The 26,511-nt window shown below is 46.5% G+C and overlaps 1 protein-coding gene across 1 annotated transcript in view; it reads right to left on the reverse strand.

The window, feature by feature from the left end:
• PSMD2 (proteasome 26S subunit ubiquitin receptor, non-ATPase 2) overlaps positions 1-26,511 on the reverse strand; it is a 31,053-nt gene that overhangs the window by 620 nt on the left and 3,922 nt on the right. The window contains exons 3-20 of the mRNA XM_066619950.1: positions 26,193-26,357; positions 24,456-24,577; positions 21,606-21,830; positions 21,292-21,450; positions 19,798-19,942; positions 18,832-18,892; positions 16,662-16,808; positions 15,186-15,292; positions 14,534-14,661; positions 14,360-14,447; positions 13,006-13,168; positions 11,815-11,916; positions 11,577-11,722; positions 9,920-10,003; positions 5,470-5,638; positions 4,371-4,465; positions 1,168-1,294; positions 161-279 (exon numbers count right to left, since the gene is read on the reverse strand). Coding sequence (XP_066476047.1) covers positions 161-279; positions 1,168-1,294; positions 4,371-4,465; positions 5,470-5,638; positions 9,920-10,003; positions 11,577-11,722; positions 11,815-11,916; positions 13,006-13,168; positions 14,360-14,447; positions 14,534-14,661; positions 15,186-15,292; positions 16,662-16,808; positions 18,832-18,892; positions 19,798-19,942; positions 21,292-21,450; positions 21,606-21,830; positions 24,456-24,577; positions 26,193-26,357 — 2,352 coding nt within the window. The remainder of the gene's footprint in view (positions 1-160; positions 280-1,167; positions 1,295-4,370; positions 4,466-5,469; positions 5,639-9,919; positions 10,004-11,576; positions 11,723-11,814; positions 11,917-13,005; positions 13,169-14,359; positions 14,448-14,533; positions 14,662-15,185; positions 15,293-16,661; positions 16,809-18,831; positions 18,893-19,797; positions 19,943-21,291; positions 21,451-21,605; positions 21,831-24,455; positions 24,578-26,192; positions 26,358-26,511) is intronic.

Here is a 26,511-nt window from a genome sequence, read left to right on the forward strand (position 1 = left end):
AAATAAGAGTCACACATCCCAAATTTTCAATCGTGTCTATCCATCACAAAACCTGAACTTCTGGAGAAACCGCAGCCCAATATCCAGTGAGGCATCCCAAGCAAAGGGACCTCCCCCACCCTCACTTTCCATTTCCAGCTACTGTTCTGAGCCTGCTTACCTGTCCCACTCTCACAGACACTGGCAGAGGTCGCAACTCCTCATCAAAGGTCACGAGCATGCGTGGCTGCATGGCAGCTACAAGGCCATATAACACGTAGTGGGATTTCCCCAGGATTACTAAGAGGGAAAAACAAAATTCAGGGCCTGTGGAGACCAGATCAATAGAACACCCCAGCTCTCCTATCTGATGGTGCCCTCATCATTATTAAATGACACATAATGAAGCATTTTCACTCATACTAGGGTTAGCTCTCAGCTCTGAAGATGATATTTTTAACCCATTCTATCACTTGGCACAATGTGAATCAGGACCACTATACTATAACTGAAATATGCATACATACCCTTGATTACTGACAGCCTGTCTTACTTCACTTGGATAACACATGAACATGCATTTTGTGTCACTTGAGCAAACTTTAAGATTAGATCTCCTCTGTGCACTTTCTGTGAACTTTGTCAAGTGGCAATTTAAACACTCATTCAAACTATCCTCAACAGCACAAGATGTGTTTTGTACTTAGTCATTCATATCAAGTACAAAATGTAAGGCAGGATCTAGACCCAAAACCTTTAGCTCAGGTGAAACAAACTTTTTTATGCTGTCGCAGAGCATGACCTACCTTAATGTCAAGAATCTCAGGCAGAGGTATTTACCAGTCCTGTTTAAAAAAGACTAGAAGATGCTGGAGACTAAACCTGGGACTTCAAATGGGAACAGCAGGCAGGAGTTTTCAGCATCTATTAGCAGATATGGAGGAGGAGCCACAGCATATGATGTATGGTGGGCACTATGAAGGCAGCATCCACAGTTACTGTCTGGATTGCTGAATCCAGAGGGCGGTCAAAGCAGGTGTTTGCATTTATCTCCTGAAACATTCAGCTGTGGCTTTTGGTTCCACTAACAAGCAAAAAACTGAAGCAGCAAAATGGAGCTATTTTTAGGGTCCTCCAGATTGAAGGACCCATTGGTTATGCTCCCAGACTCCAGGAGACAGTACTTACTGTTACGCACATCCAGGAAAGACACTAGCACGGTCAGGAGGCCTGCCACAGCCACCTGGCTCATGAGCTGTCGGTCACTGTGATAAGGACAGAGGGTGAGGGTCCCTTTCCCAAGATGTGTCAGGCCCTACAAAACAAGCGTAATAAATTAATGAAGGAAAAATCCATGGCTAAGGCCAAAAGACAACTCCCTGCAACTATCAAACAGGCAGGACATAACCCACAATGCAAGCCAGTAAAGAAGCCACGCTCTCTGACCTTCTTGACAGAGCAAAACAACTTCTAAGCTTCCATAGTTCTTGATAACTCAGCTAAAACAATGGTTCACTAAGGTCAGGGAAGACATCAGAAACCACTGTGCCAGAACAGGCCAAAGATCTTTGTGTCTGGGACCAGAGCAACATGCACAGGCAGGCCAAGATGGCAGGTGGCTGAACATTTAGTTAGGCTCACCACCAATAGCCATTCTCCATGAATTTGTCTAGACCCCTTTTTCACAGACTGGAGATAATTGTTTTTACTCTTTTCTTGCTGTCTATTTTGTTGCTGAGTAACTACAGACAATTCAGTTAGTTATAATATGTCCCAGTCTGTGCATTACTTTATTTATAAAAATATAAATTGCCTTCAAAATGCTCCAGACGCACATTCAGCATATCTAGTCTTTTCCCAGTGTGCTTGGGAGAGTCCACATGTATTTTTTAAAACATCTATGAGCCACAATCTCTGTGCAACACTCCATTTCAACATTCAGAACACACACACAGTTTTAGCAACATCTCATGAGCAGGGCACAGATGGAGGTGAAAATGTGCACAGAGAAGAGTGCATAGTCATTCCCCCACAGCCCTAACCACTACTATACACACCACAATACCTTACTGCAGAACTTCTAAACAAGCCTCTTGGCAGTCCCAGTTGTTGTGTGGAAGCAGTCAGGCTTTCTATTTTCAAGGAGGTTTGTTCTGTCTAGAAACAGTTACGTCAAGCTTAAGCAGAACAAGACCTATTTGAAAACAAGAAGCATCAAAGCAGCAGGAGTAAACCAGGGTGAACCTTTCAATGCTGCTAAAAGTCCTGTTTCATCCTGCAAATGGGGAAATTTGGTCTTATTTGTGAACTGACTTTTTCCAATGGTTCCAGGGTGGTCCAGTCTTTCCATGTCTGAAGCTCCTCCTCTTGGTATCAGGCAGGGACACATGATCTGAACACCAGTGTGATGGGCTTCCCCAATTCCCAGACTGAACTGAGCATCTGGAGCCCCTTCTCACCGCAACAGGAAGAAATAGCATAACCTGGAATGTCAACAGCGATGCACAAAGGACTCCTCTTGCATAGGCCCACATGGACTTTCCCAGCTCCTCAGAACACCCCCAAGTGTGCAAACTTTGATTCTGCCAGAGTGAGTAGACTTAGCCACCCTGGAACAACTGAGAGGGTGGCTCAGTCTTCACTTCAGAAGCCATAGCCATGGCAGAGAACTGGACTGCATCAATAGAAGAGTGTGCCAGGAAGGTTGCAGACAATGACAACTTTTGCAGCAGGTCCTTGATTTCCTTAAGAGATACCAGACTCTGCTGAGACTGCATCTTAGGCAACAAGCCGAAGAGGCGTAGTTTGTGCTGGGCTGCATTATTTTGCATGTGCTGTTTCCAAAATAAGAGGCACTTGCAGCTTTTCCTGCCATGAACATGGGGGAGGGAAACCAGCACAAGGCGTGTGCCTCAACTGCTCTGAACTGTTTAAATGACCTTCCTCACCACACGGGGGGGGGGGGGAAGAGGCTGAATTACAAGTGATCTAAAGCCCCACATGCTTTCGCTTTGCATCCTTAACCAGAATTGCCTCTGGGAAAGGCTCAGGAGCTGCTATAGGGGAAAAGATCCCAAAGCATGACTGAAAAGCTCCTCTTCCTACAATCCAACCTTAGATGGTGAGGAAGCTAAAAATTATTAGAAGAAAACAGGCTGCTACTGCGGCAACACACACTGAGGTTTCGCTGGAGCCAAGCACAGACCTTGCTGCCTGCTAGCCAGTCAAAGTCAGTCTGGGGAATCCAGGGAGAGGCCCTTCCCTTTGTACTCTAGAGCAGGGGTGCCCAAACCCCGGCCCTGGGGCCACTTTAGGCCCTTGAGGACTCCCAATGCAGCCCTCAGGGAGGGCTCTGGCCTCTGGAGCCTCTGGCCCTCTGGAGACTTGCTGGAGCCTGCACTGGTCCAATGCAACTGCTCTCAGCATGAGGGCGACTGTTTGACCTCTCGTGTGAGCTGTGGGATGAGGGCTCCCTCCACTGCTTACTGTTTCATGTCCATGATGCAGTAGCAGCAGCAAAGGAAAGGCCAGCCTTGTTTTGTGCAAGGCCTTTTAAAGGCCTTGAGCTACTGCAAGACCTTCATTCAGTCATATACGTTTATCTTTAATCTATTCTTTTATGTAATCTCATGTAAATGTATTCAAATTTGAAATGTAAATTAATTCTTCCCCCCCGGCCCCCGACACAGTGTCAGAGAGACAATGTGGCCCTCCTACCAAAAACTTTGGACACCCCTGTAGAGCAAGGGTGTCCAAAGTTTTTGGCAGGAGGGCCACATCTCTCTGACACTGTGTCGGGGGCCGGGGGGGGAATTAATTTACATTTCAAATTTGAATACATTTACATACGTTTACATAAATGAATAGATTAAAGATAAACGTATATGACTGAATGAAGGTCTTGCAATAGCTCAGGGCCTATAAAAGGCCTTGCACAAAGCAAGGCTGGCCTTTTCTTTGCTGCCGCTACTGCATCACAGATGTGAAACAGCAAGCAGTGGAGGGAGCCCTCATCCCACAGCTCACCAAGAGGTCAAACAGTTGCCCTCACACTGAGAGCAGTTGCATCGGGCCAGTGTGGGCTCCAACAAATCACTGGAGGGCCAGAGGCGCATTGGAGACTGGGAGCTCCCTGAGGGCTGCATTGAGAGGCCTCGAGGGCTGCAAGTGGCCCCAGGGCCAGGGTTTGGGCACCCCTGCTCTAGAGAATGAGTCCCTGCCTGCTACCAGAAGGAGCTTCCCACATGTGAAGACTGAGCCACCCTGGAACCACAGGAGAATGCTGATCCTCACACACCTGAATAAACACCACATTTTAATTGACACATTTAACGTCTCCTCTTAATAGTACTATCTGTTCAGTTGGCACATTGCTGAGGCTAAACCATTACCTGGGCTAACCGCACCATGAAGAGGTTATTGGGATCCTTGGCATGATATTGTGCCAGCTGCCTCAGCATCGCAGCAAGGCGGGCATTATTGGTGCCTGCAGAGAGAAAGAATGAACAGTCAATCAAAGCAAGAAGGATCCTCAGCCAGGCTTCCATGCCAGTTGCCTTGACAACCCAATACCCTCCCCTCCACGTAACATTCCTCTGTATTTCGAGACCCCGGCAATTCCGTTTCTAGCTCCTGTCAACAGCCAGAAATCCCTGGTGGTGAAGCTACACTCTGGTTTTCTCCTACACCCCCTAAAATAGCACCTCCTGTGCCACATTGCAAACTGCTTTTGAAATTCAAGGAATTCAGAGAGGCTACAGTGCAGGGGGTTCTGTTCCAGGCAAGCCCTTAGGACCATGCAGTTTTTAATCCCCAATGCAGAGCATTACAGTAGCCTTTAGTACGGCTTAAATTCATACTACGAGAGAGAGTAATGTATAGGCTAGCATTACAATTCTTTCTAAAGTAGGGGTTGGCAACCTTTTTGAGAAAAGGGGCTAGATGTTCTGTGATGACATCAACAAATCATCACCAAACTTCCGAGTTGCTGAGCTTCTGGAAGTGGCTGCGCAGACCTCAGCATGGCAGGCAAAGCCTCCTGCCCAATTTGCCGTGCGCCAGGCAGGGAACAGCACAGCCTAGACAAGCTGCTCTGCTGTTCCTTATCCAGTGTGCAGCCAATTTGGGAGGGACGTTTTGCATCCCAAGATGAGCTCTGTGCAGGCTGGATGACTTTGGGTGGTAGGCCGGATCTGGCCCATGGGTCATAGGTTGCCAACCCCTGTTCTAAAGGGTACAGTATCATGACACTTCTTCCCTTTTGACCACTGCTTAAGATAAACCATTTATGTTTGTTTTTGTTTTTTTAACATGTGGACATGCCTTATGTATTCTAAAGTTCCTTTCTTCTGGAGAGCAGTAGCTTGTCCAGCAAAAAAGTTGGGGTAAATTTGTTTTAAAGAGATCTACAAGCTCCTATTGGAATCTGTGGGTCTTCACATTTAAGGTGGTGCCTGCCCTGGTGATAGTTCAAGGTCTGAGCACACTTACCACTGCCCACCATGCCCATGGCAAAGATGGAGTTGTAGGATACCTCCGGGTCAGCATCATGGGAAAACTTGCTGAGTGTGTCAAGGATGTTGAGGCGGGGGTTGGAGACCGAGATAAGAGCAAGAGCAAGGGGCACTGCTCGGCGAAGGGTGGGCTCCCCATACCGCAACTGCAAGGGAGAGAGAAGGTTCAACTCCGTGGCAACAGTCCCCCGAGAGTGGTTCTGGATGCTCCTAAGCTGCAGAGCACTGCACATTCCCATCCAACCCCCATGTCACACCCACACACCAAAATTCAGTCTACCAAGAGTGTGTCCAAGCAGAAACTGAAAAGACTTATGGCAGTAGTTCTCGAACCTTTCCAGCTCGCACCACCCCTGATCCTTGTAGCCATTGGCCACAGCTCCCCATTACAACACCTCACCTCAGTTACGCCCAAAATGGGGATGAAGGTGTTATAATTATACACTAGAAACAAGGCTGCCAGCACTCTGAGGCTGCATTCCTAACCACACTTACCTGACAGTAAGCCCCACTAAACAAAATAGGACTTACTTCTGAGTAGACCTGGTTAGGGTTGTGCCCTGAGTTTGTTAGCAGCTCACCTGGAGGGTTTGGGAAAGGGAAGGGGAAGTGATGAATTTGCTGGGGGAGGGGAAGACTTTGTTCTGTGTGTATCTGCTAATTGCAGACTGATGCAAACTGAGACCTATAGACTGTTTGCCTAGAATCCTAACCCCACTTTCCTGGCAGTAAGTCCCATTGAACACAATAAGACTTGCTTCTGAGTAGACCTAGCTAGGAATGTGCCTTTTGTCTTACAATAGCAGCCAACAGAGTATCCCCCCCCAAAAGGAGGCAGGAGGAAAAAGGGGAATGGCTAAAAAGGAATGGGGATTTTTATTTTTAATCAATTTTTGGAGACAAAGCCATCAAGAGTGACTTTTTTCCTTTTTTGAAGGGAGAGGAAAAAGAGAAAGGTGAGGATCCTTGTTTAAGCTGTCACAGACCCCCCAAGCCTATGTAGGTCTACTCAGAAGTAAACCCCATTTGAGTAGATGGGGCTTACTCCCAGGAAAGTGTGGAAATGATTGCAGCCACACCCAGCAAGATTACAGCTCACCCCAAAGTAGATGGGGGCTGCTCCCACACATACACCCAACATGCAGATGCCACCCCTGTTCCCCCCAGGCAAGATGGAGGGATGCAGGCTGGGGCATTTGGACACCCCCCAGGCTGGCTCTTTCCTTCCCAAGCAGAGGAAAGCGCTGCACTGCCTGTACTTACTTTAAAGCCTGCCAGGAAAGCGCCCTGTGCTGATGAGATGTAGCACCTCTGCACTCTTCTCTCCTCCAGCCTTGACCAATCCCAGGATACCCAGGGCGAGGGGCACACTGGGAAATGTAGTCCTTGGGGTGAGGTTGCACATGGAGAGAGCTCCATGATGAGATGCAGCACCTCTGCCTGCCTGCCCAGCCAGCCTTCTCTCCCACCTCCCCTCACCATGTTTCACACGCCCTCCCAGCCTCATGCTGCCCCACCCACCTCATTCACAGCTGCAGAAAAGCAGCAAGTCAGCAGGCAGCATATGCAGCTGAGCAGAGCAGCCTCTCTCCCAGAGATGCCTGGCGACGCCCCTGGAGGCTAGCCACGCCTCACTAGGGAGGCGGGACGCACAGATTGAATACCTCAGACTTATGGGAACACCTAGCAGCTGCAGCATTTATATGGTACCATCCATGTCCATGGCACTTTACAGCATATAAAGCAGTCAGGTCCTTGCTTCAAGAAGCTGACTGCCCACAATTTGATATAGGGGAGTCAACAAGACAGGGGAAAAGAGAGAAACAGTATGCAATTCCTTCAGTTACATATCGTTAAGCTGTGCTATAGTCAGATATGCAGACTAGGAAGCAATCCCAAAAGCTTCATGGGTTTGGAAGAAGACTTTAGAGAGATTTGCTAGGAAGGTAAGAATAGCAGGAAGTAACTACTGCAGATACTAGCCTATAAGTTGACCCCACAGATAAGTCGAGGGCAGGTTTTGAGCCAACAATCATGGAATTTTCTATGACCCTAGAACATAGGGGGGTGTCTGACTATAGTTTTGTCTGATTTTACTTGAGGTCAAATCCTGAAAAATAACCCACCACTAATTGTTACCTAAGAACTGTAGTCTCTAATTTATTAAAAACAAAGTAAAAGATCATAAGATACGTTTTTATTCTTTTTAAATTCTGGTCTTCATTATCTTTTTGTAAGCACTATCAGAGTAAGTGCACTGTAAACTACATACCAGTAAAACAGTGGTTCCCAACCTGCTATTCATGTACTCCCAGGGACACTCAACAGGACCTTTAGGGGTACTTGAAAAAGAATGGAATAATGGTAGAAAAAGGCAGGTCATGTTCCAGAATGCCTTGCAAGGACCAGCAAGACAGGAAGGGAGGTAGCTAGTTGGCTGTGAAAGCCCCACCAATAGCTAGTTTTTGGTCATCAATTCATCTATGAACCAGTGATTGAAAACCAGCACAGTAAAAAAGCTGAAACATAATATAGAAAGTGATCAATCAGCCAGAATTTCTCAGCACACTTCTGGTGCAAAACAGTGCAAAGGCAGGGTCTTCTGTTCTTCAAACAGATAAAAAGAGAAAGCACTGTGATAAATACATGAATTCTGGGCTTTCATAGAGAGGAGATGAGGGCTTGTAGTATTAAAATTACAAACATTTTGCTAATATGAAGGGTACAATTTATGGAAATGGGCTGCCAAGGGATATGTAAGTGAAAAAGGTTGGGAAACACTGCAGGAGATCCATGAATCAAATCCACCTTTAAGGTGTCTGGTGTGTTAAGCCAGAAGCTCTACGTACAACATACAACCCATTACACATAACTGGGAGTGTGCAATTCAATTCACAGCAGAGAGATGCAGCTGCATATATTTGCAACCCTTTTTACTCAGAAGCAAACCCACTGCTTTCCATGGGTGTTATTCTTAAGTAAGGGTGCATTGAATTGTAGCCTGCTTCAGATGGAAAGGAGGATTCCCATCCCGGTGTTTCAAAAAACAGTCCTGCTTTGCAAGCATTTGCCAAGCAGAACCAGGCTGCAGCAGAAGGAAGGAGAATAAAAGGTTAACAAATTGCTTCTAAGGAGCTGTGCCTGCCTGCTGCTTGAGAAACTTGGTGCCTGCCTGTCTGCCACTTGAGAAACTTTTCAGAGTTGAAAGGCTTTGCCCTCTGATTGACCCAGAGATAAGGCAAAGTGATAATTTGAGCTTGATTACTTGGCAAAAATTTCACTTACTATAGGCGAGCATCTAAGGTAATATTCAGAGCTCTCAGAGTCAACATGAAACATCTTTCTCATGGCACAGAATTACCTCACAGAGCCATGAAGCAACACCCACCTAGCGTATTGGGTGAAAAACCGAGATGGAACTGATTCAGTTCTAAACAGCCACCTTTCTTTCTAAAGCTTTATAGTTTCATATAGCTCCTGCCTACCTCCAGCATCTTAGAAATTCAGTTTATTTGCCTTCACAGTGAATACCTTGTATGTGGCTGGAAGCTGAGAGGAGGCAACAGTAACATCAATATTTCCTTATTGGAATCACCCATGTCTCTTTAGGAGGGGGGAAAGACAGGAAGTTATATGCTCCAGGCCACCCACTGTGAGTTGTGGGTCACCTGACCTAAGGCAGTTATGGACCATGTCAATGAAGGTCCTGGAATATGTATGCAAAAACAAATTGGGTGGGGCAGATTTTGCTCAGTTCCCTAGCCCCAGTACACTCCCTTGGCATGGAGCCCTGTTGGCTTTGAACTCTACTCTGTGGTTAGACTTAATATTCTATTTACAAACCACATCTCTAATCTAGAAGGGATGCAACCCAATTTGCCTTATTGACACATGGAAGATTTTGGGTCGAGAGGCCACCACCACTCCACCCCCACCTCTGTTAAGGCATGAAGAACTACCCTGGACAGCATTGGGAGGATGCAAATCTTAAACATGTTTCATTTGTCATAAATTAATGAACAGGCATAGGAGCTGACCAATTAGAACTCGGGAGGTTAACCCATTTTTGCCTGGCCCAGAGGTGTAGACATTTGGTCCCAGTTGTGTCTTCACAACGTTGGGCAGAAATGGCGTAAGGAAAATTCTCACCTTGGATGAGCTGAAAACCCTTGGAGGCTTTCTCCTATTTTCCTGAAGTCATTTGAAACCCTTTCTCAGATGAATGAGCTCTCAGACATGGCAAACTCATCTGAATTCCTAAACACTACAGTCAGGGTTTGCGTTAGCAGACCATTCACTCCACCCCCACCCACCTTAAGACATGGTTGGTTGTCACAGACCAATCCAAGATATTCATTAGTCTCCACATGGTTATACCTTTGTACTCAAATGAAAAAAGCACTCTCTCTCCACACTGTTGCACTCACCAAGTGGCCAAAGGTGCGCAGAGCCATCTCAGCCCCAATTTCCTCTCCCATGGCGATAAGTGCAATCCCCAACACTGCTACACCCTGGGGGGGGGGGAGAAACAGGGGGAGAGAAGAGGGACATACTGAAACTGCAATGTTATACCTTGTGTCATGCATGTAACATGTTTTCCAAAAGCTAGGAGGTAGCATCTCAAGCTACTCAGCCAAGAGCAGCTCTGTCACAGGCTTTTCACTGCTTTTGTTCATGGTGTCTCCTTTGCCATTTCATTACCTGTAGCTCCCCAATAAATCAAAAGGCCATCACAGCTTGACAATTAGGGAGAGGTCACCCAGGAACAACCACGTCAACAGCCACAGCCTCATTCCAGAAGTTGGCCATGGTCTTAAAAGGCTCATTCACAATAGTGAGAGGAAAATCCCCATTAGGAAATCATTCAGATCCACCAGTCTCCAAGGGTAAATCATTGTAACTGGTCCTGCACCCTTACAGAGGTTCGGAACCCCAAGAACTATTTGACCAGAGTCAAAAACTATCATATATTTCACAGAGAGCTGAGAATGGTCTTGTGCTAACACCATCATGAGGTCACCTTCTAGGTAAATACAGGTGAAGATCCCTTCCCCCCCCCAGTACCAAATTTTTCAAAGATCAATGGATCAATAGATCAATGGATCAACATAGTTACCATCTTTTAAAAAATATATATATTCAGTGCTCTATGTCTATTGACTAATGTTCACAGACATTTAAAATAGTTGTTCAGAACTGACTTTTTCATTGTATGATAATAAGCTAACTTGGTTGTTTCATATCAACCACAAGTCTCTCCCCTTCCAAAAAGTTATGCTTCAAGCAGTTGACTATTATCAAAACAATATCTGACAGGCCAGCTGACCAATTTCTAACACCAAAGGAAGCAATTCTGCAACATTTATACACAGAACAGAATTCACAGGACTCCATTTTTCATTAGTTGGTTACTTATTTTGATTAGATTTACCCGCATACAAAGCTGTCATACTACTAGTCCAGGGGTCTCCAAACTTTTTGGCCAGAGGGCTGCATCAAATATCTGGCACAGCGTTGGGGGCCAGAAAAAAATTTAAATATAAAATTTATATAAATAAATTAGTGGTGGAACTTAGACGAGTGAATAAATGAATGGGCTCATTCATTCAACCTCTCTGGCCCTTAGAACACCTTCCAGATGCAACCAGAGCATAGCTCCAGTCATGTTCGGCCAAGTGGGCTAGAGGCTTTCAGGGGACAAGAGGCTGGCCGCGGGCTGGATAGAAGCTCGCCATGGGCCGCATCTGGCCCCCGGGCAGGGTTTGGAGACCCCTGCTTAGCACTGACGACAGCTCTCCGGTGTCTCAGACCATCACCTGAAACCTGAGCCTCTTGTAAATCAGAGATGCTGGACTTTGAACCTTCTGCATGCAAAGCATCTGCTCTGGCACTGAGCCCAAGCCTCTCTTCAGAGTGTACACTCTTGTTCAGTGTTCAGACACTCTTCAGAGTGTATACACATACATCTCTCAGTCTAATTTCCATTAGACTTCCTAAAGGTAGGACCTTTAGTTCTCCCTTTCTACAGCCTCCTTGGGAGAGACCTCCTCTTGCCTCCTATGAGACCAGGAGCCCCCACCCTACCTGGTGAGCCCCCATGTCAGCAGAGTTTTCTTTCTTCTCCTTGTCCTTTTTCTCCTTCTTCTCTTTCTCCTCCTCCTTCTCCTTAGAATCAAAATGCTCACTACAGATGTGGAGAAGCTGTTGCACCTTCAACACATTACCAGAACCTGAAGGAAGAAGACAAGGCCACACATAAAGCGAGACCCCATTTTATGCACACCCCATTCCCACCCCCAAATCAAGGTAAGCTCAGGCTGACCTGCATATGCACAGACGTCCACTAATGTGTTGGCGAAGCTACGGAAGGGCTCTGACACAACCTGTAATGCTGCCAAGATGGCCTCAATGGCCTCACCCTTCCCTGTAAGAAAAAAGGGCACCCTGTCACAACCATAATTCAGGAATAGGCCTCATTTACCAACTTAGAAATGGCTACAGAAGGAAGAACTACACATCTCTTGCCCAAAACATCTCAGCTAACTGACAAAGTTCAATTCAGCCTGTGCAACTAAGAATGGCACCAGCACCACTGGCTTAACGTTTGCAACCCACTTTCACAAGACTCTTCTGTAACAGCTGCAAATTATTATAGGAAGAACTGAACCACCGTGTTTTGGATCCCTTGCACTTCACAAAACGAAACACTGCAGGGTCAACTGAAGCAGAGGATGAGGAGGGCTGTCACTAGAAGGGGAAGATCCTGGATCTTTTTAGCTTAGAAAAAAAAGACTTGGGGGAAAGATTATTTCAGCACCCAGAAAGAAGAAACAATCCAGTAATGAATAAGGCCAGGGCACCATTACAGTGAAGGTGGAATATTTAGGTGGAATATTCAGAAGAGACTCCTAGATGTCAGCAATTCAACAAAAGAACAAATGGAGCTGGAAAGGGTAGATATGAGAAGGAACAAGGAATTGTGGGGCAAATAAAGCAACCTTGCAAGGAGAAACACACCCACCTGTTCTTTTGCCTGCCACCTATCCTACCATCCACTCCCTCTTCTGTGTTCTCTTGCCCTGAATTGTTCACCCCCCCACACACACACACACACACACACTTTTGCAGGAGATACTTTTTCTCAGTGTTGTCATGAGCCATGTAGGGCTATTGTGACTGCTTTTCCTGACCTCAACAGGTAGCTCCAGCAAGTGCTCTTCCAACACAGAATGCCTCTCCCTACTTTATTGGGCTGGCATCAGATGGCCACAGTACCCTTTTTGAAAGGTTAGGAAAAGCAGCCACAACACTCCCACAACATTCTTTCCAGACTGGAAAAAAGAAGGAAAGGAAAAGAAGGAAGCACAGCCACTCATCTGGGAGCAATTATCACCAGACCAATGTGTGGGCAAGTAGCACAGACAAACAATTACCTAGAAATTCCCCCAATGCCACCCCCTGGATCCTGCCTCTCTATTTCACAGTCATTGATTGGATCCAGTCATGTACTTACCCAGATGGTTTAAACCCAGGCCAAGAGGCAGCCACCTGGCATATGTGTCTTTCAGCTCAGTCTCTGACTTCTCCATGATGGTCTGTAGGATGGTGGATGTGACATCTCCATTGCAGGAGCCCACAGCAATCATTCCACAGGCGAGGGCTGTCACACCAGCCACCTGGGGAGAAAGTTCAGTTCAACAGCCTTATAGCTGGCTTCATCTTGGAGATGGCTACATGGAGGAAACGTTATCTAGCCTCTTGCAAGGCAGTGCTCCTTTTTGAGGGTTGGGTTGCCTGCCTTCTGAGGCACATCCACATCGCTATGCACCTGTGGTACACAGAGGCACCCAGAGGAAAGATGACTGGCAACCTCCCTCTGCGCAAGGCCTGATACAACCACTGAAATCACAAGTTGCATTTTATTAGGCTTCACATATTTGGAGACAAGCTACCCATATTGTTGCCAGGTTTCTGCTTGCCCCAGTCTCTTCAAGGATTAAACTCTTGCTATGCCCCCAAACTGCTGCAGATGGGATTCCAGTGCCAATAAGACTACAGAGATTCTCTTTCAGATCCAGAACTGGAACCAACCAGCCACATTCAGAACCTCAAGGCCACACCACTCAGCAGCAGCAACAACTAAGAACATAAGAACAGCCCCACTGGATCAGGCCATAAGCCCATCTAGTCCAGCTTCCTGGATCTCACAGCAGCCCACCAAATGCCCCAGGGAGCACACCAGATAACAAGAGACCTGCAAGGCTTCCTGGGAATTGTAGTTAAGAACATAAGAACAGCCCCACTGGATCAGGCCATAGGCCCATCTAGTCCAGCTTCCTGGATCTCACAGCGGCCCACCAAATGCCCCAGGTAGCACATCAGATAACAAGAGACCTCATCCTGGTGCCCTCCCTTGCATCTGGCATTCTGACATAACCCATTTCTAAAATCAGGAGGTTGCTCATACACATCATGGCTTGTACCCCATCAAGGATTTTTCCTCCAGAAACTTGTCCAATCCCCTTTTAAAGGCGTCTAGGCTAGACGCCATCACCACATCCTGTGGCAAGGAGTTCCACAGACCGACCACACGCTGAGTAAAGAAATATTTTCTTTTGTCTGTCCTAACCCGCCCAACACTCAATTTTAGTGGATGCCCCCTGGTTCTAGTGTTATGTGAGAGTGTAAAGAGCATCTTCCCATCCACTCTGTCCATCCCCTGCATAATTTTGTATGTCTCAATCATGTCCCCCCTCAGGCTACTGTCACACACAACAATATGCTTTACAAAGAAGTGGGCCACAAAGACATCAACACTCTGGGGCCCGAGTTTACATCCTGAAGCATCCCAAGACAAGTTTCCTCACCTCCATACTAGACTTGGAATCACTCATTACAGGAAGCAGCAAGGTCAGAACATCTTCTCTGTTGGAGCCAGCATATGCCAGTCCCAGCCTGCAAGAGAGAACCATGTCATGCAAGTGGTACACACAGTGGTCCACACAGAAGGGAACTGAAGACTTTGCCCTAGCAGCTCTTACCCAAAGATAGCACCAATCCTCATCGTGTTGCTATTGTGGAGGACATAGTCAGAGAGCAGTGCGAGGGCAGGGTCACACTCATTCCTCACCCCAGAGTTCACAATACCGCAAGCCAGGAGGGCCCCTGACTGCAAGACAGAAAGTCAACAGGCACTATGAAGTATAACGTGGGTTATGACAGCAAATATCCATCATAGGAGGATACCTAAACTGAGGCCTTCACACATGGAGGAAAAGAGGACCTACCAATACTAAGACCATCTTGCTTATACCGGTAAAAAGGCTGGAGGAAAAACAAACCATCCCTACTCAAGGATTTAAACCAGACTGAAAGGGGCAACACTGGCACAGGAAATGACCTCAGTGGCCTCATTTATGTGATTGCCATCTGCAGGTGCTACCACAGTGGCACCGAATCCAGCCACAAAAGAGCAATGAGCATATCTAAGAGTTCATTTTGTTTCCTGGACTTTAGGTTGAGCATTCACTCATTTGCAAGATGTCCTGAAATTCTAGCACAAATAAGGTGACTGCAGTTCTCATAACTGGCTGCAATACTGACCATAGCAACCCTTGTATTGACAAGTCACCACAAAAGTATAGTAACTCAGCAGTAGGGTAGGCTGTGGAGACAAGGAACAGGGCTACTCACCTTGATATAGTCTTCTGAGGAATACAAGTACTTGTCAATTTGTGTGAGCCCTCCATCCACATCCCATAATAGAATCATCCCCAGAGAGGCTGCGGCACTCAGCATCCCTGTAGCACAGAGGCAGACGCTTCTTAAGACAGAGTCAGCAACTGGATCACACCCGAGACAAGCTATGGCCCATAGGTCAAATCCGGCCCCCAGAGATTCTCTAGCCCTCTTGGAATCTCCAGCCTGCAGAGAAGCCAAACCTTGCAAAGGTGAGGCTTGCAGACCTCTCTGAAGACCTGCAGAGATCTGCAAGAACCATGTGGGGCAAGCACCATTCAAGGGATTTAGAGGGGGTGCTTGCAGCGACCAGCAGCCTGCTGGAAAGGAAGAGGCACTGGGCTGCATGTGGAAGCATCTACTCTGGGACTGCTGGGAAGTGAGTGGAGAGCCATGTGTGTCTGGGTTCATTTGCCTTCCCCACCTCCCACCCCCATTTGGAAACAGTTTTAAATTCCCTGCTCTGCCCTTTTCTTCCCTCATTTGTTTGCCTCTATAGTTCTGGTCACTGGGGGAGAAAGGTGAATGGGGAGCCATTTGTGCTTGGGTTTGTCTTTTTTCCACCTGCATTTTAAATTTATATTTATTTTTCCTGCCCTCGACATCATGCCAGATGTACAATGCAACCCTTGTGCCAAAAAGAATGGAGACCCCCGTCCTTGGGTACAGTCAATTCTGGGGCTAGTTGAGCGCTGAGGAAGGCAAAAGAGGGAAGCCAACCCCTATCTGGAAAAGGAATTCCATGGAATATTCTTTTTAACAGACGTGGGGAGGAGGTGCCTAATTTTGATGGTGAAAGATGTGACCCATTCCCCTCAGCTCCCCGTGTTCTGTTAAAGAGTATTTTTCTCTCCAGATTGACTCATTTCTAGTTTCTGAGCTGGGCTAGGAAGAAAAACCACTGAGAGCAATGGAGCACAGGGGTGTAGAGCAGCTGGCAGCCAGGAAGGTCAGCCCCCCTCATCTTTGCATATTTTTCTTTGTGAAAATTAGGTCCCCACCTATCCACAATTTTCTACAGAAATAAAAACTAATGGAACTGCCCATAACACTTCGAGTTTGGTCAGAAACAACCAGCTTAACTGGGAGTCTCATTGTCTGTCTTCATGCTATGCAGTACTTTTGGATGGCAGGGGCACAAAGCCAGGTCAACATCCCTACATTCTGGCTACCAGAGAACTGTAACCATTACAGTGAATAGAGTGAACCCCTCACCCCGTAAATTCCAAGTTTACTTCTGTGATGTGCATGCTGGCTAAGAGTGTCATGAAAGAAAATATCAAATTACAAAGACTTATTATCACCACCCTTTCCCTGCCATACAGGCAGGTTTTGCCACAAAAGAAAAAATCCCCAGTTCTGTAGCAAAGGGGCCTAATTCCCTCCCAAATTTTCTTCCAAGCAGGCTAGCTGCTGCCTCTTCCCGCTCACCATGGTCCTTATTCTTATACAACCACTTGTTGCCATCATCTGTCAGCAGCTTGTCCTGCCCAAAGGCAGCATTCACAAAACCATTTACAAAGGAGGAGGCCAAGTTCATGCGAGCTGAATCCACTTGAGAGCCGCTGCCACCAAACCCTGAGAGAGGAGAAAGCACAAGGGTGAGCCAAGCGCCACTGATGCACGGCCCAGACAATCCCGTCCCAGCCTAGAACTATCCAAGCACTTCTCAGCTTGGAGCATCATCCATATTTCTCCTGTTCCTCCCATGTGCAGTAGCAGGCAAAGAAGGAGAGAAGAGCAGCCTGCTAGATTTGGCAGACATCAAGACAACCATGCTGTCTGTCTTAATACCAGCTTGCTTTAACAGAACTTATACTCCCATCAGTAATTTACAGTGGTGGCAGAAAAGTGCATTGCAAGATTAATGTGCAAGACTGACTTTGTGCAAAGCAGAGATGGCCAACTTTCATATTCTAGCCATGAGTTTAGGAGCCAGGAGTGTCTTTTTCCATACAAATCAACCCCTCCGTACAAGTGATCAGACTCCGTAATAAAGTTGGCGCCCCCAAGAAGTGGATTTCCCCATCATGTAGTACATGAACTCACATTGCAGACCTCTCAAACTGACTACAGGTGAACCTATTTATCCACGGATTTTTTATCTGCAGATTTGTCTGTGAATCCGGTGGGGGGAACCGAAAGTCACACACACCTTTGCCTCGTTTGCCCTGCTCTGGCTTCTCCTTTTCAAGGCAGCCCAAAACACTGCAGAAAGGCTCCACCTCGCCCAGGCAGGGAAATAGCCCTGGAGCCATGGAAGAGGTTTTCCTTGTGAAGGAACAGTAACACTCTTGGAGCCCCCGAGCCAGCAAAGAGGCTGAAGAGGGGAGGGGGGGTGGAAAACCTCTGTAGCCAGAGCATGTGCAGCAAGGTGGAGCTCTCTCTCTCACTCACACACACAAGAGCAGGTGTGGTAGCAACAGAGGGGACTGCTTTAAAAAAAAATGCAGGGAATGTTTGCCCAATGCCCCCCCAGATGGTGTAGGCTCTCCAGCTTACAGAAACAAAACAGTGCAGGTGCTCCAGCCTACGGAAACCAAACAGTCCAGCAAGCAAGCCCTCCGTTTATACTGGAAGGGGGGAGGTCCACGTCACAAGGAAGGAAACCAATCAGGAAGGAATTTTGTGGTGCCAAAAAAGGGTTCTAGATTCATGATGACTACCCTAGTCTGGGTTAAATTGTGAAAAACTTATTTAAGATGATTAAATAAGATTGTACCCACTAGGTATAATTACAGGGCACAAGTAAACAAAATATACCTCGCCTAATATTCCACAAGTTAACATGCCAATTTCAACCAAAAAAGCCATGATCATCACAAAAAACAACTGAAAATATTTCAGCAACTACACATCATAAAATGAATATTAACCAAACTATCTTTGGCAAGCTTAGACTCAAGCTTAGCTTAAATCAGAGGTCACCAAATTTTTTGGCCAGAGGGCCACATGAAATATCTGGCACAGTGCTGAGGGCCAGAAACAAATTTAAATATAAAATTTAAATAAATAAATTAAAAATGGAACTTAGATTAATGAATAAATGAATGAGTGGGCTCATTCACGCAGCCTCTCTGGCCCTCAGAACACCCTCCAGATGCAATCAGAGCACAGCTCTGGTCCTGTTCAGTTGAGTGGGCCAGAGGCTTTCAGGGGACAACAGGCTGGCCACGGGCCAGAGAGAGGCTCACTGTAGGCTGCATCTGGCCCCCAGGTCGGGTTTGGAGATCCCTGGCTTAAACCAATGAGCAGAATCAGTACAGTGTGCTGGAACAGAACTAGGGTTCAAACTCCCATTCAGCCAGCCAACAACCTTTGTTGGTTACCTTGGGATCAACCAGCCTTTCTCAACCTAATCTATCTCAAAAGACCATTGTGAGCATGAGTGGAAACACTTTGGAAGAAGGGTGGCATAGAAACAAAATCCAGAATCGTTAGAAAGTAATATTAAAAACAGGATATTTTCAGTGATGGCAACTAGGTTGTGGAATTTCCTCTCAGGCAGGTTCTTTAGCCCATTCTATCCAGAGCTGTGCCACCTTGTCCTGTACCCAGAGAAAGTGCCCACCAACCCCACTGCTTTGATTGCAGCACTTACTGTTGTTTTCTAGATGTGTTTTATAAATATCGTCTGGTACTTTAGGCTCCATGATATCAAGCTGGAAGGGAAAAAAGAGAATTACTCGTCCCATCTACAGGAATGAGAGTGTCATGCCAAGTTTTTTATTTATTTCAGAATCTGCATCAGCATATATAGCATAACAGCAATGGTGGTGAGACTAGCAACTCATCTAGCTCAGCAGTTCATAGCCAGTAAGCAGCCAATGCCAGTGAAGTTTGTGACATCGTTATGTGCCCCTTTAAGTACTCCTGATCTAGATCAGTTCTATTACTCCCCATACTCACACAAGAAAGTTTCCACTTGATCTCCTGATGTGTCATTATTCCATCACCAACCACTTTACAGCAAAACCTGAACCCTCAAAGGCCACAGCTAGCTTTGCTTTTCCTTCCCAGGACACCACAGCAATGCCCATCTTGAATCCAGAACCAGAGATTTGTAAGAAAAACAGGACTGCTGCAGGAGCAGGAAGGCTATTTAGCCCCTAGCCCCGTGGTGTCCCTGAATGCACCCACTTTGGAGACAAGAAAATGCTCCATGTACACTTTTGCCAACAGGACAATAATAAAGTGGTCTATTCCCTGCTTGAAGGAATCTAATAGGCAGAGGCAATGTGTCTCTGCACAATATATGTCCTGTCATATATTTGGTTCATTATCAATGTTTTCACTTCAGAAGTTTCCATTTTTGTTTGCAGTAGCAAAGCCAACAGCTTCACACAGTGACAATTCTGCTTCTGTAATGAAACCAGACAGTGTTTGAAAAACATTCCCAGATGCTTACAACCAATCTAGGTCTTTCAATCAGCATCCACCAATGCTGCTGTTCTACCTGTGGCCTTCTGAACATCAGCAAACACAACTGTTCCCCTTCAAGGTGCCATGTTCACAATCACCCACCCACCCACCCGCACCACAACCTCACAGCCTGCATGGGACTCACCTCCCTAGCCAAGGCCAGGAAGTTGCTGTTGAGCTGGACATTGGACATGATTTCTGTGAGATCCTCATACTCTTCCACATCCTCACTTAGCTCTAGGAAGACACCATGACGACCTAACATGAAGGCCATTTGCTTCTGAACAACCCTGTGGAACAGGATAGGCAATGCATGTAGATCAGTACCAAGACACAGATGCACAATCTCCTACTGACAAAAGTAACAAGGTTTGCAAAAATCTTTCAAATATCTTCCCATCTCTCAGGCACGCAAAAGCCACACAGCAGTGCTGGAGCATGCATTTTGCACGTATCAAGGTATCACATTTAATCTCTAGGTAAGAAAATCTCAGAGGAGCGAGGTCACCTCTAGCAAGGCTAGATCTCTTCTTTTATTAGCAGTCCTCCAAAGTCAGACAGCACTGAATTAGGTTCTGTGGAGGTTGTCAGTGCTCATGTTGACTTGTCTCCAAAAGGAGAGGCCATTCCTGTTTACACAAGCTTTTAAACTCCAATATACTTACAATAAAAATCATCTGAACCTTAATAAGAATTTTTTTAAAAAAAATCTAGTTTAAGTATTGCTTTTATGTTTTTAAGGGTACAATTCTAACCAACTTTCCAGCCTCAAGGTAAGTGCATTGCAGTTCTGAGGTAAGGGAACAAACATTGCCTTACCTTGAGGGGGCCTCGGTGACTGCCTCCCAACTGCAGGATGCAGCTCATGCCCCATGGGCACAGCTATACCAGTGCTGGAAAGTTGGTTAGGATTGCACCCTAAATATTATTTTACTCACTGCCCTGGTTTTGTAAAGGAGAGCAGGAAATAAGTAATTCAAGAAGTAAATGAATCAGTTTCTGTGTGGCAGTTCCAATTTTTCTTTCTTTCTTTCTTTCTTTCTTTAATGGAAACACTCTGGGATTCTGTGGTTCTTAAAACAAAATCACATATTCTGCAGCCAAAATGAAGGAGCAGAACAAAATGCAAAATAAGCAAGAACTACAGATTTGTTTAATTTGCAAAATTTGCACAGGTTGCAAAAATTAGTTTCTCGGCATGAAATGTAGGTAACCTTGTGATTGTTTTAGAAGTCAAACAGCTCTGTTAAGAAACAGCTAGAATGACATGCTTATTAGTTGACTTTGATAATTGACTTTAGAAGCAGGGAGTCAGAGCCAAACCCCCAAAGTCTTGTTTCTGCCAGAAACCGAGTGGCTTTAGGAGCTGCTTCCCAGCCATAGCTCCCCAGCTGCAACACAAAGATGATACGGGCCTCACAGGACCACTGCAAGAACATTATCAAGAGAATAATATGAAGGGCTTTGCACACTAAGCACTATACCAATGCTTCTTCAATGACTGAATCAACCCATTCATTTATGTACCCAGGACAATTCAAGCTCACTGCATCTACCCAAACCCATCATCTGTACTCCTAGCCCTCAGTCCTCTCAAACTCAGTGGTAGCATCCAGCACTAGAGAAGGGGCCCACATACACATCTTTGCAGGAAATGAAGATGTTCTCTGCCAGTTCCATGTCATTCAGCATAAGAGCAAGGCGCAGGGCTTCTGGGTAACGGTTGAACTTGCGGAAGATGCTGAGGGCACAGCGGAGGAGGGCAGAGTTCTCAGGCTCAGGGACGTAGCTAACACAGCTTCAGAGACAGAAAGAAAGATCAGAAGAAGATGAAGTCTGGCTGGTATCAGGAATGAGGGTAAAGAGGCAATTGTCAAGCCTTTCAGTAGAAACAGCTCCCACTGTAGCACCCAGAACCAATCCACACCTGTCTTACACACACCCCTCTCTCACCTTGTAAGGTAGAGACAGACTTTAGCATAGGCATTGTCATCAATATATTCTTCCAGCATGTCCATCTGCTCAATCTCCATGAGCAGATCACAGGCCTCGTGCTCCGCATTGTGGGCCATATTGTACGGCACAATCTCTTTCACCAGAGTCAAAAGCGTGTCCCTCTGGCTCTTGTCTGCCTCATCTATCTCCTGCCACTCCTTGGCCACTTCGCCAGCCAGGTGCCTGTCAGAAAAAAGTACTGTTAACAGAAATGAACTTAACCCAATGCAGGACATCCAGTTCTAGACACAACAGTGTCTGCTGGTTTCTTCCCTGAACAGAATCACAGCCCCTTTTGCTTTCAAAAGCAAGAATGTCGTTAGTAATCTCAGGAAAGATGATTTCAGAGATGGAGGGGAACATCTTCCATCATGCACCACCTGGAGGCCCTGCACTGCACAATCCAATGGCCTTCAACGAAACAAGTTTTATTATCTGTTGAAAATGAAATTTCCAAAACCAAGTGGGCACATATCAGTTCAATAATCTGCCTCTTAAGAGTCAGGTTTTCACAACATTTAGAATTTTTTTTTTTGGGGGGGGGGGGGGAGGTCAAGATTTAAGGAAAAACCACAGAAGAGCTTAAGAGCAGGAGAAAGCAAAAACTAACTGGGGAGGGGGAAGAGATTATACAGATTATTTTTTTTCAAATTCTTCCTCCCCTAGTTAATTTTTGCTTAACCCTTCCCAGTTAATAACCCCTCCTCCCCAGTTAATCTTTGATTAATGCAACCCCTTTCCCCAGTGACTGCAACTGTCCAGTACTGAATTTTCATTACATGGCCTTTCAGCGATACGGAGAGGCTGCCATAGCTCACTGGGCAGGGATGGGGGGATGAAGGCACGAAGCCCACGCATCTGATCTAGCCACATACCTTCAGGTACCTCATGGGGCCTATAACAGACATGACACCCTGACACAGGAAGTCCCAGAAATGGTAGTTGCTATTACCAGAAAGGGAACACTAAAAAAAAAGGGCACCCTTCCAAATCTTCCCATCAGCAGCAAACCCAATTACCAGGGTTTCTTCAACATGGAAGCCAGAAGTATTTGGGAAGTCAAGTGATCTGACCAATCTCAACTACACACTCACACACAGTGTCTCATAAAAGTAGCCATGCCCAACCTGTAAAAGAGCAGCAGGAGCTCTCCCCCCCCCCCTTTGGTCAGAAGGAAGCAGGCCAATGCGTTTTCAAAAACAGAAGTTGGAAATGGGCAGTGTTCAAGCAGATCCTTGAAATCAGGCACAAATCTTTAAGCTTAGTTACAATAAGGAATGGGGACTAGGGGGTGGTGCCAAAGGGGTCAAGGAAAAGGTGTGTTTTAAAAAGAGACGACATATCCAACTTTGGATGTCATAATGTGGACTCTACAGGCTTTAGAACGTGCTGAAGTAGAAGCTACTCAAGAGATTACCACAGAGCATGGCTGACATAGAAAGCTACTGTCTAGTGCAGCGGTGCTCAAAGCGCCAACTGCTGTGCATCGGGAATGCGTTCCCCGGTGCGACCAGCACTTTGGGTTTTGGAGCGCCGAGTCTCTCCATGTCCCCCAATCAGGACAGCGCGACACTCTGGGCAGTCACATCTGCCCAGAAATCTGGACACAATGCTCACTGAGGCATTGCACCATAGATGCAACTGGCCAGAGTGTTGCAATGTCCTGATCGGGGGTCATGGAGAGACACAGCAGTCCGGAATGAGAAGTGCCGGTCACTGGAGGGAAGATCTGGCCTTCAGGCCAGGGTTTGCCTGGTCCTGGTCTAGTGCAATGCTTCCCAAACCTTTGGCACTGCAACCCACCTTGTCCTCCCCTGCACCATCTTGCAAGACCTCAGTGGCCTCTTCCAGACAAGCTATCCAATCTATAGGTCTCTGTGGGTTTCAGATTGGCCCACAGAAGCCTCAGAAAGTCACTTCCAGTTTCACCATCCAAAATCAAGGGTGGGTGGTAGGGCCCAGGTTATGACCTACCAGGCATGGGGCTTGTGACTCACACTTTGGGAAGTGCTGGTCTAGTAGCTTGGACAGATTAAGTAACAGTAAGAAATCATCACCAAACAGTTGCAGTCTCAGGGAGACACTGTGCTTCGAACAGAAGATGAATACATCTAACTCAGATTAGCAGTTTACAGACAAACTGCAAGAAAACCCTTCCCAGGGTTAAAATAAGCTCATCTGGTTTAACATCAAGATACTCTTAATCTTCATGATTAAAGAGCAATCTGTTAAGAGAAACAGCAGCAGTCACATCATAATGAGAGAGTTCTTCGGGCTGAAAAAAGTGTGGGCTACATGCAATGGAGAACAGCCCTGAACCACAGTGCTCTTGCTATACATGATGCTGCAATGTTGCCGAAGACATACGAATACAGTCTGATCAGCCCCTTAACGGAAAATCATCTGGGAACCCTAGATATGCATCAAGAGACTCACTGGAGAAAGACAGGATATAACTGTAACAAACAGCACACAGTGAAATAATTGCATATTCTTCCCTGCCTGCCCAGCTTCATTTCCCTTCCCATTCTCTTTTTTTCCCCTTTGTGTCTGTCTATACTAGAATCCACTCAGGGCAGGGACCTTCCTCTCATTCTGTGTAAAGTATCGCGCAGAATAAAGGCTTGGATCCAAAGAGCTGCTTGGGCACGGTTAGTGAAATTTTTAACTTCATTATATGTGACATGACACAAAGCTCCAAACTGCTTTTCAATCTGTGGTCAACGCATTCTATTGGTTCTTTTGATCTAAGCCATTAATCCCAGCGCCTTAGTTCCAGCTGACCCCACTTCTCCATTCAGCGCTTACCTGACATATTCATGACCCCAAGAGGCCAAGGGTTCCTGGGATCCCACCAGCCGGTACTTGAGACACTCTCGCTCTCCGCTCATAGTCATGGCCAGAACAGATATTATGTCAGCTGCAAAATGCTGTGAGTGGAAACAGAGTTAAGGATGTATTCCAGTGTTAAGTCAATAATGCTTAGAAGAGTGGAATAAGGGCAGTGCCTACAAAGGCAATACAACATTTATATAGAAAATTTATATTTCACTTTTCCTAAATATGATTAAAGCAACTTATGATAATAAAACACATGACAAGGTAAGCATACATAAAAACAAGCACAATAAATAGATACAGTTGACCCTTCTCATCCATAGGTTTGGGAGCACGGATATGACCCAACAAGAGTGCCAACCCCTCATCAGAAGAGCCTTAAAGACCTCCCAGATGCGAACAGAAAAGCCTTCCGGTCACATTTGAGAGGTGTTCTGAGACATAGCGAGGAGCTTCCTGCTGCATCCAGGAGGTCTTTTGAGGGCCCTCTACATCTGTGGAATCCGCAGAGGGTCCAGGAATGGATCCCCATAGATATTGCGGGTCAACTGTAATTAAAGAGCCAGCAATCAACCAATCAGGCATGCAGTTTAAAACTCAGCACAGTCAAGAGATGTCAAATAGCAATCCCACCAACAGCATAACCCAACCTAAATTACAAAAGCCTTATAAACCAAAAGCCTTACAACTGCGGTTCTCAAACTCTCCCAGAGTTTGAAACCATAGTAAGTCCTTGCGGGGCGGGCAGCGAGGGCAGGGGAAGGCAGTGACGCGATCCCCAGGATAGCTCCACTCAGGGGGACTGCAGGGACTGGGGTGCACCCTCCAGTTCCTGCAGCGCCCTGCACAAGCCTCTGCAGGGTTCCCCAGATCAGCAGCAGTGAAAGCGAGTGATCGTGCTCTGCCTCCGCAAAACCGGAAGTGGAGTGCGATTGCTCCACTTTCACTGCTGCTGACCTGGGGAGAACTGCAGAGGCTCACGCAGGGCTCCTAGCACCCAGGGACAGCTGCTGCAGGGACTGGAGGGTGCACCCCAGTCCCTGCAGCCCCGTCATAAGTGAAAGTGGAGCGATTGCACTCCATTTCTGATTTAGAGGAGGCAGGGCGCGATCACCCCACTTTCACTTTGGAAGCCTCGTGAAGCTCTGCAGACGCTCGCACAGAGCTCCCCACACTCCTGGGGATTGCGCCACTGTCTCCTGGCTGCCCCTGCCCCTTAAGGGCAAAGAGGCCAGGGCCCGCAGGCTGGGGCATCGTGATGCCCCGTCTGAAAACCTCTGCCTTACAAAATGTGTCTTAAGTCCTCAAAGGAACCCTGCCAGGGATGGCATAATCCTTAGTGTCGAAGGACTACAATATCAGTTCCCCAAACTGGTACCAATTACCCAAGATGGAAACCCAAGTGACACAGGGTTTTTGTATCTTCACAGGTAATACTTTCTTATAGCCATAAGAGCGCAAAGTCCCTTTAAGGCTACAAGAAATGCACAAAGCTACTTAGTAGAGCGTTGTTTTGGTTTTGTTTGTTTTTTACTGTTTCCAAGAGGACAAACAGCAGTTCTTCCACAGCAAAGCTGAGTAGGGAGCCTGCAATCCATACCAAGACTCAGCCTACTAGGGACCCACATTTGCTCTTATACAGCTGGGACTGATAACAGAGAGATAAAAATGGCAACTATCACCTCCAAGGCAAATCAAGTGGCGTACCTTGTTCTGCCCTGTGGCCATGTTCTCGTAGATCTCCTTTAACTTGCCATAGTGTGGCCGCAGGAACTTCAGAGGCTTAGGAACCGAAGTCATGGAAGTTGTGGAAGAACGGATCTGCCGACGCAGTTCCTCCAGGGCAGGCCGATAGAGAGTGGTGTCATGCTCCTGCAGAAACAGATTACCCAGTATCAGGAAAAAAAACCATCCCCCAAAAACCGCAATGTCTTTTCTATCCAACACTGTCATTGTGCAGAGTCAACCCACTGCCATTAAAAACTTTCATCCTGAGCTGAGACAGCTGGCTGCCTTGCAACCTTTC

The sequence above is a fragment of the Tiliqua scincoides genome, chromosome 3, assembly GCF_035046505.1.
Source record: "Tiliqua scincoides isolate rTilSci1 chromosome 3, rTilSci1.hap2, whole genome shotgun sequence".
Lineage (NCBI taxonomy): Eukaryota > Metazoa > Chordata > Lepidosauria > Squamata > Scincidae > Tiliqua > Tiliqua scincoides.